The sequence below is a fragment of the Barbus barbus genome (genome assembly GCF_936440315.1).
Source record: "Barbus barbus genome assembly, chromosome: 13".
In the NCBI taxonomy this organism is placed as follows: Eukaryota; Metazoa; Chordata; class Actinopteri; order Cypriniformes; family Cyprinidae; genus Barbus; species Barbus barbus.
Genome location: NC_136741.1, coordinates 14,839,319 through 14,851,681, shown reverse-complemented (window position 1 = coordinate 14,851,681; position 12,363 = coordinate 14,839,319). Strand labels below are relative to the sequence as shown.

Below are 12,363 nucleotides of genomic sequence, written 5' to 3'. Positions count from 1 at the left end.
GGGGGTTCGGTGCCTTGCTCAAGGGCACCTCAGTCGTGGTATTGAGGGTGGAGAGAGCGCTGTACATTCACTCCCCCCACCTACAATCCCTGCCGGCCCGAGACTTGAACCCGCAACCTTTGGGTTACAAGTCAGACTCTCTAACCATTAGGCCACTACTTCCCCAGAATACAATAAATGCTCAAAGACAGTATTTTGGCCATTTTTTAAATTATAATATTATATAAACCTGTGTTTCAGTTAAACTGTAAGCAGGAAAAAAGAAAGCTAAAAAGGTTATTAAAAGACTGGAGAAACTATTAACCTTCTTAGGACCGCTAAGCAAAAAATGTAAAATGTAATATAACCCAGACATGACTAAAATAAAGCCATAACAAACTTTTTTTTGTATAAATGAGAAAACATTTGCCTTTCATTTTGTTTATAAATGAAAATGAATATACAATGCCAAAATGTATTAAACAACTTTCAGTAATTCAGAAGCTGTTCTTATCAGCTCTGAGCACTGAGGGAAGCGGTATTGATTTTTTGGAAACAGCGGGTTGTGGTGGATTAAGAGAGGTTCATGGAGCCGCATGCTTTTCATAGTTTCACACAGTAAATAAGCAATGCTCAAAAATGTGCTTCTTTCAGAGACTGATCATTTACCCCTGAATGAAGCCACATGGAAAAAAAAATCTATATTCATCTGCTTGCGTCATTGGAAAGTCTGAAGCTGTGACAAACACTTCTTTGTGTCTACTGGTCGGTCTGTTTGAGACATACTTGCTCTCTTTGTTATCTTCTAACATTGATCTAAGACACAAAGGATGCAGAGCACTTGAATGATGCATTGAAGTTTATGAAAGCATGGTCCAATGAACTTGATAGATTCACTGAACTCTGTTTAACTGTAAGTTACTTTTGAGAATCATAGCTTATATAGGCCTACTCATCCTTATATGCATTTATATTTTTTCTAAAACATGTCACAGTCTGGACATACAGGTGCAGCAATCTATAGGCTGCTTCAATATGTACTTCCAGAATGCATCATATACTGCAGTTTGTGCAGTATATACTATTTCTATGGCCACAGGACGATGAGAGTCATACATACAGAACATGATGATACGGCTCTACACCTGCTGTGTGACAGACGGTAAGAGGAGTTATTTTAAGCCGAAGCCAAATCCAGATGATTTGACTGATGGCAATTTCACGCACAGTTGGATTCCTTCACACCTCTATATGTGCTGTGTGTTGGCAACAGATACAAAATACAGTTGGTCTTATATACATCTATATATATAATTCCCATGGTGGACTCTCCCATTACAATTGCAAATATGAGTCAGATGCTTAAAATAATTGGCTGCGATCTCCAGAATCGGCCTTCTCACTATATTATGCAGTTTTATAATTACATTTTTAGTTTGGTATCATACAGGGTTTTATTTAGCAAGTGTATTTCATTCTTCATATTTTATTAATGTTGTTTTGTTTTCTCTCAAATCTCTCACTCTGATTTTCAGTTAAAATTTAACTGCAGAAAGTAATCATACAGACCTATTTTTGTTTCAGATGTTCTGTATTCAGGCCACTTGCAGAGCATGCAGTTTTGAGAGTGTATATAAAATCTAGGTGGAAAAAATGATCAATCAATCAATCAATCAATCAATCAGCCTTTGAGCAATACACAGACTTTTGAGTCAACTACAAAATGGCTGTTAGAGTGCTTCTATTGATTGATTGATTTAATGACTGATAATTGTTTAGGTCAAGAGAGCCCACTGCCAAATTGCATTTAATGTAAATATATTTTTACTTGTCCAGGCAAAAATCACTTACTTAGAAATCACTTCAAAAGGATCACAAAACGTATAAGACACAAGCCATGTAATTTGAAATGTCAAGCATAAATCATAAAGCATAAAAAGTAAGAACCACTTATAAACAGAAGAAACAATGCATTGGATACTTTTTATTGCATAATCTTTGTTTTACAATTTGTGAAAATATTTATGTATAAATCTTCACAGGAACTTATATGCCCCAAAAGCTTGAAATAACACTTCACTGTAATAAAAAAATAAATAAAATTCTGTGGTCGCCAAAATAATTTTGAAAATAATACTATATTTCATTCTCATTCCACTGCAAGCGAACGCGAGATCAGCTTTACAGAAACTCGCTGATCAGATCACAGAGACAGAACAACAACACCCGGACCCTGTTTTAATCATTCTAGGGGACTTTTATAAAGCAAATCTCTCCCGCAAACTGCCATAATACAGACAGCATGTTACATGTCCCACCCAATATGTTGGATCAGTGTTACACAGCGATAAAGGACGCATATCACTCTGTCCCACGAGCAGGTTTAGGACTCTCTAATCACTGTTTGGTTCTTCTCATACCGACCTACAGGCAGAAACTTGAATCTGTATTAAGAACTGTTAAAAGATGAACTAATGAAACAGAGCGGGTTTTACAAGCCTGTTTCGACCTTACTGATTGGACTGTTTTCGAAGCTGCTGCAAACGATCTGGATGAGCTCACAGAGACTGTAACATCTTATATCAGTTTCTGTGAGGATATGTGCATTCCTACAAAGACTCATCTAACTTACAACAACGACAAACCATGGTTCACTGCAAAACTCAGACAGCTCCGTCAGGCCAAAGATGATGCTTACGGGAATGGGGACAGAGTCTTGTATAAACAGGCCAAATACACACTGGAAAAGGAGATCAGAGTGGCAAAGAGGAATTATTCTGACAAGCTAAGGAAAAAATTATCTTCCAGTGATCCTCCTTCAGTGTGGAAAGGTTTGAAAGATATCACCAGTTACAAGACACCATCCCCCAGCACTCTGGAGAATCAACAACTGGCAGACAATCTGGATGAGTTCTATTGTAGGTTTGAACACCCCACAAACACCCCACACCTGCCCTGAACACCCCTCCACACAACCATTAACACCTCCAGCAACCCCCCTCTCCCCCACGCCTACAATTCAAATCAGTGAAGATGACGTGCGCCAGGTCTTCAGAAAGAACAAAAGAAGGAAAGCACCAGGCCCAGACGGTGTGTCACCAGCCTGCCTAAAAACCTGTGCTGACCAGCTGGCCCCCATCTTCACAAAGATCTTCAACAGATCACTGGAACTGTGCGAAGTCCCCTCATGCTTCAAACGCTCCACCATTATCCCCGTCCCAAGAAACCCAAAATTATTGAACTTAATGACTACAGACCTGTGGCTCTAACGTCTGTAGCCATGAAATCATTTGAAAGACTGGTTTTGGCTTATCTGAAGGCCTCCACTGGACCCTTACTGCCATTTGCCTACAGAGCAAACAGGTCTGTGGATGATATTTTATGAGCCACTTCATCCTGCAGCATCTGGACAGACCAGGGACTTACGCGAGGATCCTGTTTGTGGACTTCAGCTCCCCTTTTAACACCATCACCACGGAAACCCTTCAGAATAAACTAACTCAGCTCTCCATTCCCACCTCCGTCTGTCAGTGGATCACCAGCTTCCTGACAGACAGGCAGCAGCAAGTGAGGCTGGGAAAAATCCCATTCAACACCCGCACCATCAGCACTGGAGCTCCTCAGGGCTGCGTTCTCTCCCCACTGCTCTTCTCCCTCTACACCAACGACTGTACATCTAAAGACCCCTCTGTCAAGCTCCTAAAGTTTTCAGATGACACCACACTGATTGGCCTCATCCAGGACAGTGACAAGTCTGCCTACACACAGGAGGTTAAGGAGCTGGCTGTCTGGTGCAGTCTTAACAGCCTGGAGCTTAACACGCTCAAAACTGTGGAGATGATCATGGACTTCAGGAGAAACCCCCCTGCTCTCCCCCCACTCACCATCATGAACAGCACTGTGACTGCAGTGGAGTCATTCAGATTCCTGGGCAGCACCATCTCTCAGGACATGAAGTGGGACATTCACATTGACTCTATTGTGAAAAAGGCCCAGCAGAGGTTGTACTTCCTTCGCCAGCTGAGGAAGTTCAATCTGCCACAGGACTTGTGAACACACAACTATAATACATTATTTATTCACCACACATACTTTTTTCATTTCAAATTTGCACATATCAGACCTGTACACACATAATTGTCTAAATGATATATTGTATTTTTGCTATTTTGTACACTGCCTATTTGTATATTTGTATAATTTTCTTTTATAATCTGTGTCCTGTCCTGTTGCTGTCTTTCTGTTGCACTGTAGAGCTTCTGTCACTACAACAAATTCCTTGTATATGTAAACATACCTGGCTAATAAAGCTCATTCTGATTCTGATTCTGAAAGCAGTTAAACGTAAGCTTACCAACAAAGCAAAGGTCTGTGAACAATGTTTTGACATGCTCTTTCAAATAAAAAAGTTTAATTGATAAAACTTTATAAAAATTGAGGGTGAAAATAGGTTCATAGGCGTACTGTAGTAGATATGTATCCATACAAAATCTTAACAGTCTTTAAAATACAAGCATACACACATACATGCACACAAAAGAAACCAATGGACAGAAACACACACCTGTTGAAAAAAAATTGGATCTGATGCATTATTTTTTACATTAAGAGATTTTGGGCCAGTATTTAGCTTATGAATATTAATAAGGCAAGGTATACTTGTGACAATCCCAAGGAGATCCAGTAACGTAAGCTTATTAATATTCATGAGCCAAGTCTTTCACTGAGCCGAGCAATGTGAAAGACTTGGCTCTTGTCAATCTCCAAACCGATAGATGGCGCTATAAGCGCCGTCCCGTTCCACTCGCTTCATTTGAGTCGGCGGAGGAATAAAATCCCAGTGTTGAGTGACGCAGGAGAGCAGTAGACAGTCGGAGCAGAGCTGATGTGCAACAACTAAGACCAAGAGTCCCCGGTTTCAACAGAATACCACCTTCTGCAAACAGATGAGCGTCTGAAATGCCCTTGCTTGCACTGATGTATTCAGTTAACGTTACTACATCCGTAACTTTGTGTTCTCTGCGCATAATCGAGATCATCTGTCTGGAGTCGATATTACTGCTCCAGTAACGGATTGATCCGAGCTTCTCATTCACATTTTACGGCATGACATATAGATAATCATCAGATACTTTGATGGGGCTCCTGAGGATCATGATGCCACCCAAGTTCCAGCTGCTGGCTGTTATGGCGTTTGGAGTGGCGATGCTGTTTATTGAGAACCAGATTCAGAAGCTGGAAGAGTCTCGGGCAAAGCTGGGTAAGACTGCGGTTCCGTCTCAAACATCAGTGAGCTGCCTACCTACCATAGAAAGCCTTTTTGGACCTCATGCATGTTCGATTCTTAATAGAATGGATTGGAACGCGCCTATGGACAGAAATGCTGTTTAGGTGGGCAGCTCATAGGGTTTGAGACCGTCTGCTGCTGTCGTCTTCTTTATAACACAACATTAGCAATGGGAGTGTATTAAGACAACCAAATCTGCATTGCCTCATTAACTTAAAGTAACTGTTCACCCACAAATGAAATGTAGATTCTGTAGTCGCCTTCATGTTCTTTTCAGACTTGTTTGACTCCCTATATATCTCTTCTGCGAAACACAACAAAGGAGAGATTTTGAAGAATGCTATTGCGGTGCATTGACACTGAATAGTTAGTGAAGTTGTCAAACCTCAAATGGATGCAGAATCACCAATGAAATATAATAAAAATAGTTCTCATGTGTTATTCTACATGTCATCTGAAGCCATCTGATTGATTTGTGTGGGACAGACTGATATTTTATTTATAATCTTGACCTCCATAGTCAAACCATAATAGAGTGCAACAGTGCCTGGCCACTGTTTCAGCGTCCTTGCCTCTGAAAGTATTATTCTCATAGGATTTTTATTTTTTTAATAAAAGTCTTTGTTAAACAGTTATATATACCACAAACCATACCAAATAGCTGCAAGGTGACTGCAAACATTGATTTGCTGTAAAGCAGAAAAAGTATTTGAAAGTATAAAACTGTTGTTTTAAAGATGTTGATGTATAGACAATATATTTTATGATTATTTTAAAATTCATTTTGTAAATTGGGCTACCCTGATATTCAGTTGATTAGGAACATCTGTCTCAGTGATTTTTTTTTTTTTTTTTTTTTTTTTTTTTTCACGAATTGGACATCACTACTGGAGCAATGGTGGATGGCTAGATTTTCAGTGATTTGAATTTTTGGTCTCCAGGAGACTTGGAATATAGTGCATCAGTCTTGAGGGGAACTTTTATACTTTTTAATGCATTCTGTTGAGGCTTGACATCTTGAGGAAAGTTTTCATTGTTATTGATCAGAAAAGACATTCTTCAATGTATAATGACGTGAGGATAAGTAATTACATCATTTTTATTTTTCGTTGAACTATCCCTTTATTTATAACAAAAAACTAGCAAATTTATTTTATTGGCAGAGATACACTATTGAATGAAGAGATACAGTAACTCAGCAGGGTATTTAGTACATTTTATCAAACTCTTACACTGATCCGATTTTACTCCCCAATCTGCTTTTGTTTATAATCAGCTTACACATTTATACTCCCCTTAATGCTTAGTGTGTAAGACAGGTAAGAGATTATTAGACAAATAACAGACTTTAGCTGAAGTGAAATCTCTGAATGCTGATTGGTGCTCTGTTTTGTCTTTCTTGTCTTGAGTTTATGAATGTTATAGCATCCTAAAGATTGCCTCTAGTTGGTCCTGATTCCAAAGTTAGTTTTTGAAAAGCTCACTATGGAGTCTTCATGATTTGCATGATGGCCATGCAGTCGGAGTTCCATCAACCTTATGCATTAACTTTGCAAAGTAAATTTGTGTTTGGTTCGCACCCGAGATCACCCACATTTGCCATTCTTTTGGTGTGACTGTTGACTATTAGAAAATACAGTGGAATGCAAGTGAAAGCATGCTTTGTAGCTTAAAATATATAGCAGAAATCGTGCACTAACTACAGTAGAGGCAATCTAAAATATAGTAGAAATAGTGGACCAACTAGATGAAAACTTTAGGACGCTATACCATTCATTCAATGGTCCTAAATGTGTGGATCACACCTATTTCTATTTCACTGTACCACTATTTATTGCATAGATTGTTTTAATATCGAAAACTTTCTGTTTGTGTCCTAAATGGTGCAAAAATAATTTATCTACTTTATAAGCCTCACACCTGCAGCCGATGTTCCTAGTGAACTGGATGAAGCTGGTGTGTTTTCACACACACATCCTCCAGTGACCCATGACAGCTTTCTGTATCCACACATTCGTGCTGCAGAACAGCTGAAATGAGTCCATTTATTTACTCTGACACTAAAAAGATAGGTAGAAATCGAGTTACAGGTCTGTGGATTTTATTGAAGATTTAGAGTGGGGAACTTAATTTGGGCTTTTCTTAAAGTGGGGAAAAAACTGCAGTTGCTGTTCATGACGGGTATTGTGTGAATATGTTAATCAAGTAATATTATGTTAATCTGCTCCTGGTTTATGCTGTATATTTTTCCAGTAATACATAAAAAGTATTTGTGACATGATAAATAGATACATTCTGGTTGCTTGCTTTTGTTATGGAGTAATCTGATCACTTGCACTCAAAATAAACAACACACAAATATATAGGCCTAATGGAATCCCATCAAACCAAATAGCATGACAGGCAGCATTTACATATAGTGGCACCTTTAAAATAAATGAATAAACATGCCACTCTCCGTTACCAGTGCAAATGATGCTGTCATATTTAGCATTGAGCCCAGTTTTTGCATTATGGATGAGAAAATATTAATCATAAGTCCATGAAATGGAGAGTTAATTAAATTGAAAGCAACGCTGCCGTTCTAACCCTGTGATGGACGTTTGTTGAGGCTTAGGATGCCAGGGCTGACAGAGGAGTGAAATCTGATTTGCCCTGTGCAGGCTTTGAATTTATAGACTCTGCACTATGCTTATTAGGTTGTCTCACATGACATGGTTCATTAGAAGATGGAAAACCCTTAGCTTTGCCTCCCACTCCAAGTTACAAGTTACAAGCATCGCTGTCAAGCTATATATCTGGTGTTCAGCCACTGCCAACAGGCCTCTTATTGTTTTTATCTTATGCCATAGATTATACAACATCAGTTTATTCTCATTCCACTACCAGCTGTGCAGCTCACAAAGAGAAATAAGCAGAAGCCTGCGTGCAGTGTGACAAGAATAGCTCCGCTTTAAAGAGCACACGTTGCCTGTTGTAAAATTCTCCTAATGTTGTCCTATTGGAAAAGAGATGAAAGACTGAATATCTGAAATCAATTTGATGCCAACGATATGGAGCATAATCACTTGGATATGCTGAGCAAATAGTTGCTCCAGATTGTTAAAAATGCATTTGGAGGTGTCGAGCAGCAGGCATGCTGTATAAGATGCTATTGAAAGAATTAATTATTTTATTCAGTAAGACTGCATTAAATTGATCAAAGCCGATTGATCAAAATATACTATAATAAATGCTGTTCTTTTCAACTTTATATTAAGAAAAACTGTTGATGGCTTTGACTAAATTAAGCAGCGCAACTGTTTTCAATATTGATCATAGTAAGAAATGCTTATTGAGCACCACATCAGCATATTAGAATGATTTCTGAACAATCATGTGACTCTGAAGACTTTGAAGACATGAATAAATTAAATTTGAAAATGTTAAAATAGAGAAGTTATTTTACAATATTGCTGTTTTTTTTCTGTCCATTTGATCAGATAAAGCATTAGTGAGCATAACAAGTATTTAAAAAAAGTTTACTGATAGCATATTTTTGTAAGGTAGTGTTAATGGGAAGAGCCCAACTTTTAAAATGGGAAAAAAAAGGATTTGTTAATAAGAATTTACTGCTTTATATACAGCTAAAGCTTTTCTTAAAAACGCACTAAAGGGCGAGTGTGTAATTTTAAAATATTTGAAAGTATTCCTCTATTGTTGAATTTGCAGTGCAAGTCAAGATCCTGTGTTGTCTTTACCGGTTGCTTTCAAAACACAAAACGACATACTAGACCTGATACGCAAATTTTACTATGAGCTGATTTGCGTTTGTTTCCACTACATTCATTCTGCCGTGGCGGCCCGCCACACCAAAAATCATCCCCGCCACGGCTGCAGCTTTTCAGTGACGTCACTCGATTGATTTACTGTCTGGTAATTTATTGTGGAGGAGATGTTAGTCACACACTAATTATTAAAAGGTGAGTATAACATAGCGCAAACTTAAATGTAATCATAGTTGTGAAACTGATCGCAGTTGATCCATGGTCCGTACGGACCAGACATCAAGGTTCGGTTCGGTTCGCATGTGATTAACAGACTAATTGCAAAAATGACCCATCATAGAGTGAACGTTTATCATTTGTATGTTTTATCTTGCCAATTTACACATTCGAGTGATTTTAAGCCATTCCAGCACAAGACGAGGCGAATAGAAGAACTTATTTCACTGTCTGTGCGCTGATTTCTGTGGCCACAGCTGCCGGACACGGTGCCCGCGCACAGATTTTTAAGGGCGCGCGAACACAGAGTTCATTCTTCATTCGCATTTCCTTGTGTTTGAACAGATGCATACATACAGAATTATGTGAAAATGGACGTCTCAACAATCATTCTCGATAACGCAGTCACTCATCTTCAGTGAAAGAAAACAAGTTAGAAAGAAATAGCATGTGTATCATTATATTGGATCTGTGCATATAGCTGCCTATAAACACATGCTGTTATATATGACAGAAGAAAAGGGGCATGGTCCACGGGAAAATGGACCCCCCCCCCATGATTTACTCACCCCCTCAAGTAATCTAAGGAGTATATGACTTACTACTTCCAGACAAATACAATCGGAGTTGTATTAAAAAATATCCTGGCTCTTCCTAGCTTTATAATGTCAGTGAATGGCTGAGATTTTTAAGTCCAGTAAAGTGCATCCATCCATCATAAAGTACTCCACACGGCTCCCGACGGTTAATAAAAGCCTTCTGAAGTGAATTGATGTTTTTGTGTATGGAAAAAAACCTTACTTTTGCAGTTATATTCGGTGATGGTGGTGATGCAGAATATGCTCCCTTGACCTTTTAAGAATATTTTCTTTGTTCCTTTTATTATCACTTTAATTATACAGTGTTGTATTGCTGATAGAAAGTCCTTTTCACTTATCACAACTGGCATTTTATCAAAAGGTCTCTTTCTGCAGTGATGGTAGTTAAACTTTTAACAGACACAAAGATTGGATGTCCTTGTTAGCAGGTGATTCATTCCCATGTCAGCTACTGGAATCTCTTTCAGGACTGAGGTGGACAAACTTGCTGTCCATGTGCCCAGGGGTGAGTGGCTGATAGCAGAGCTCTCTACATTGGAGACCTTGCTCTGATGACTTTTAAATGGAGGGATTTATTCTGTTTGTCATCGCGACAGCACCTCTCGGCTTTTTTCCTAGTATTCATGTCATGCTTTGAGAATTGAAAATAAGTGAGGACTCTGGCATTTTATTATTTAAATTTTTTTTGTCTGGCTTGCTTTTCTGTCATGTGTACAGACTCTTGCAATGCTTTGTCTTTGTATTCTAGAGGTGTGATTCTATGTGATTTTTATGGGAAATAATGTATTAGTTGCAATTGCTTCTTGATTCAAAGTTATATTACGTAGTCTGTTATGATGCTATTAGGGTAAACAACTATTAAGCTCACATGCCCATTAAGCACACTTCTATTTTTGAGATCAGATTATAAAAAGAAAAAATTATTTATTATCCTACTTAATGTCTTAACCAATTGATCCGCTCGCGGTGATTTCAGCGTCTGCTGTCTCAATGAGGACATAAATACATGAACAATATCTTCAAAACTGCTCTGAGAGTCACTTTACGAACATTTTACCATTTCATTTGAGTAAAACTAGCGTCATATCATATACACACAGAACTTTAAAGGTATTCAAATATTTAAATTTAATATATTAAAATTTAAATGTAAAAAACAGAATTTAGAAGAGAGACCGGAATTCGGGGAAAATATAAAACTGATTTCATAGGGCCCTAGATGAGGGAGACAGTGCTCCAGGACAGTTTTGAAAACCATTTCAGAGACGTGATAATGTAACTCAAAAATAACATGTTACATGCACGCACAGTTTTAAGACGGCTTTAATCGCCTTTTTGGTAACTTCATACCTTATCTGACCACGACATTGCATGCACGTAGTTTATTTCATGCTTTGATATGAATTGATACAGGCTACAGCGCACTCCGGTTTCCGCGCTCGTTTGACTGGCACCTGCTGCTGAAGTGAAGCTGGAGCGCGTGTCTAAACGTCTCCGGATTGATGTGATCGTAAAGATGTTCTGCGACTGAATAAATGCATTCTTGAAAAAACAGACAGAAACCACAGTTATGAGTGGGGTGGCCAACCCTTGGCGCCGCCCCTGTGTTAATGGCGTTAAATAATTTTAATGCATTAAACTGAAATTAATCGTCTAATTTTGACAGCACTAGTAAAAACTTTACTTTGTTTTCCCATTACCCATCACGTTCATTTTGCTCTTGGTGTAAATAGTTTTTCGCAATGTAAAGGGCCTTTTGGTACTTCAACAACAATCTTGATGTTAGGTTTGTGTGTGTGCTCTATAGCACAGGAAATCTGTTATATACAGCTTTTCACATATTGCTTACAGGCATCTTCCAAGAAATAGAATACATACAGGGGTCAACTCCATTTCCTAGAGATTATCCTGCAACCCGCTGGCACTCCATTGCAGGTAACTTCTCAACCAATTTAGCAGTTCCCATGGCACTTTGTTCACCTGGACACAAGCAATTACGTTTCTGTAAGTGCCTACCTGAAACTCATATCACTTATAATGAATCCGAGATCCTGCCAGTGAGAGGGTGTATATCTGTTACATTAGTTACTTAATGTATTCCTCTGTTGGGATGCAGTTTGTCTTTACAGTCACCATACTGCTAATGGACCCACTTCACCCAAACACAGAAAAAAAAGGTGAAGTGCTGCTTTAAAAGTGTGGATTTGACATGTCCTAAATGAATCTTATTTGAATTAGGAACATCTCAAAAATAATGTTGCTGTTTAGCCATGTAATTGCAAAGGGAGAGGATCATTAAAAACCTATTTAAAAATGATATCGCTCACTTCCTAAATTTAAGAGAGTAACAGTCTACAGGAAGGAAAAATTAAAAAACAGATGTTAGTAGTAGTATAGTTAGCACCAGTATAGTTATTGTAATTGTCATGTTTATAGTTATTTTTCCTGGTGTGTTTGGGCCTTAGGAATGTATTACTCTGAAGATATTATGTAGAAACTGGGCAGTATGGCAAAA

General features: G+C 38.4%; 1 protein-coding gene across 1 annotated transcript in view; it reads left to right on the top strand.

The window, feature by feature from the left end:
• Positions 1–4,818: 4,818 nt before the first annotated feature.
• The window catches only part of LOC306878841 (heparan sulfate 2-O-sulfotransferase 1), a 76,446-nt gene continuing 68,901 nt past the window's right edge, over positions 4,819–12,363 (top strand). The window contains exon 1 of the mRNA XM_079431401.1: positions 4,819–5,239. Coding sequence (XP_079287527.1) covers positions 5,116–5,239 — 124 coding nt within the window. The 5' untranslated portion in view covers positions 4,819–5,115. The remainder of the gene's footprint in view (positions 5,240–12,363) is intronic.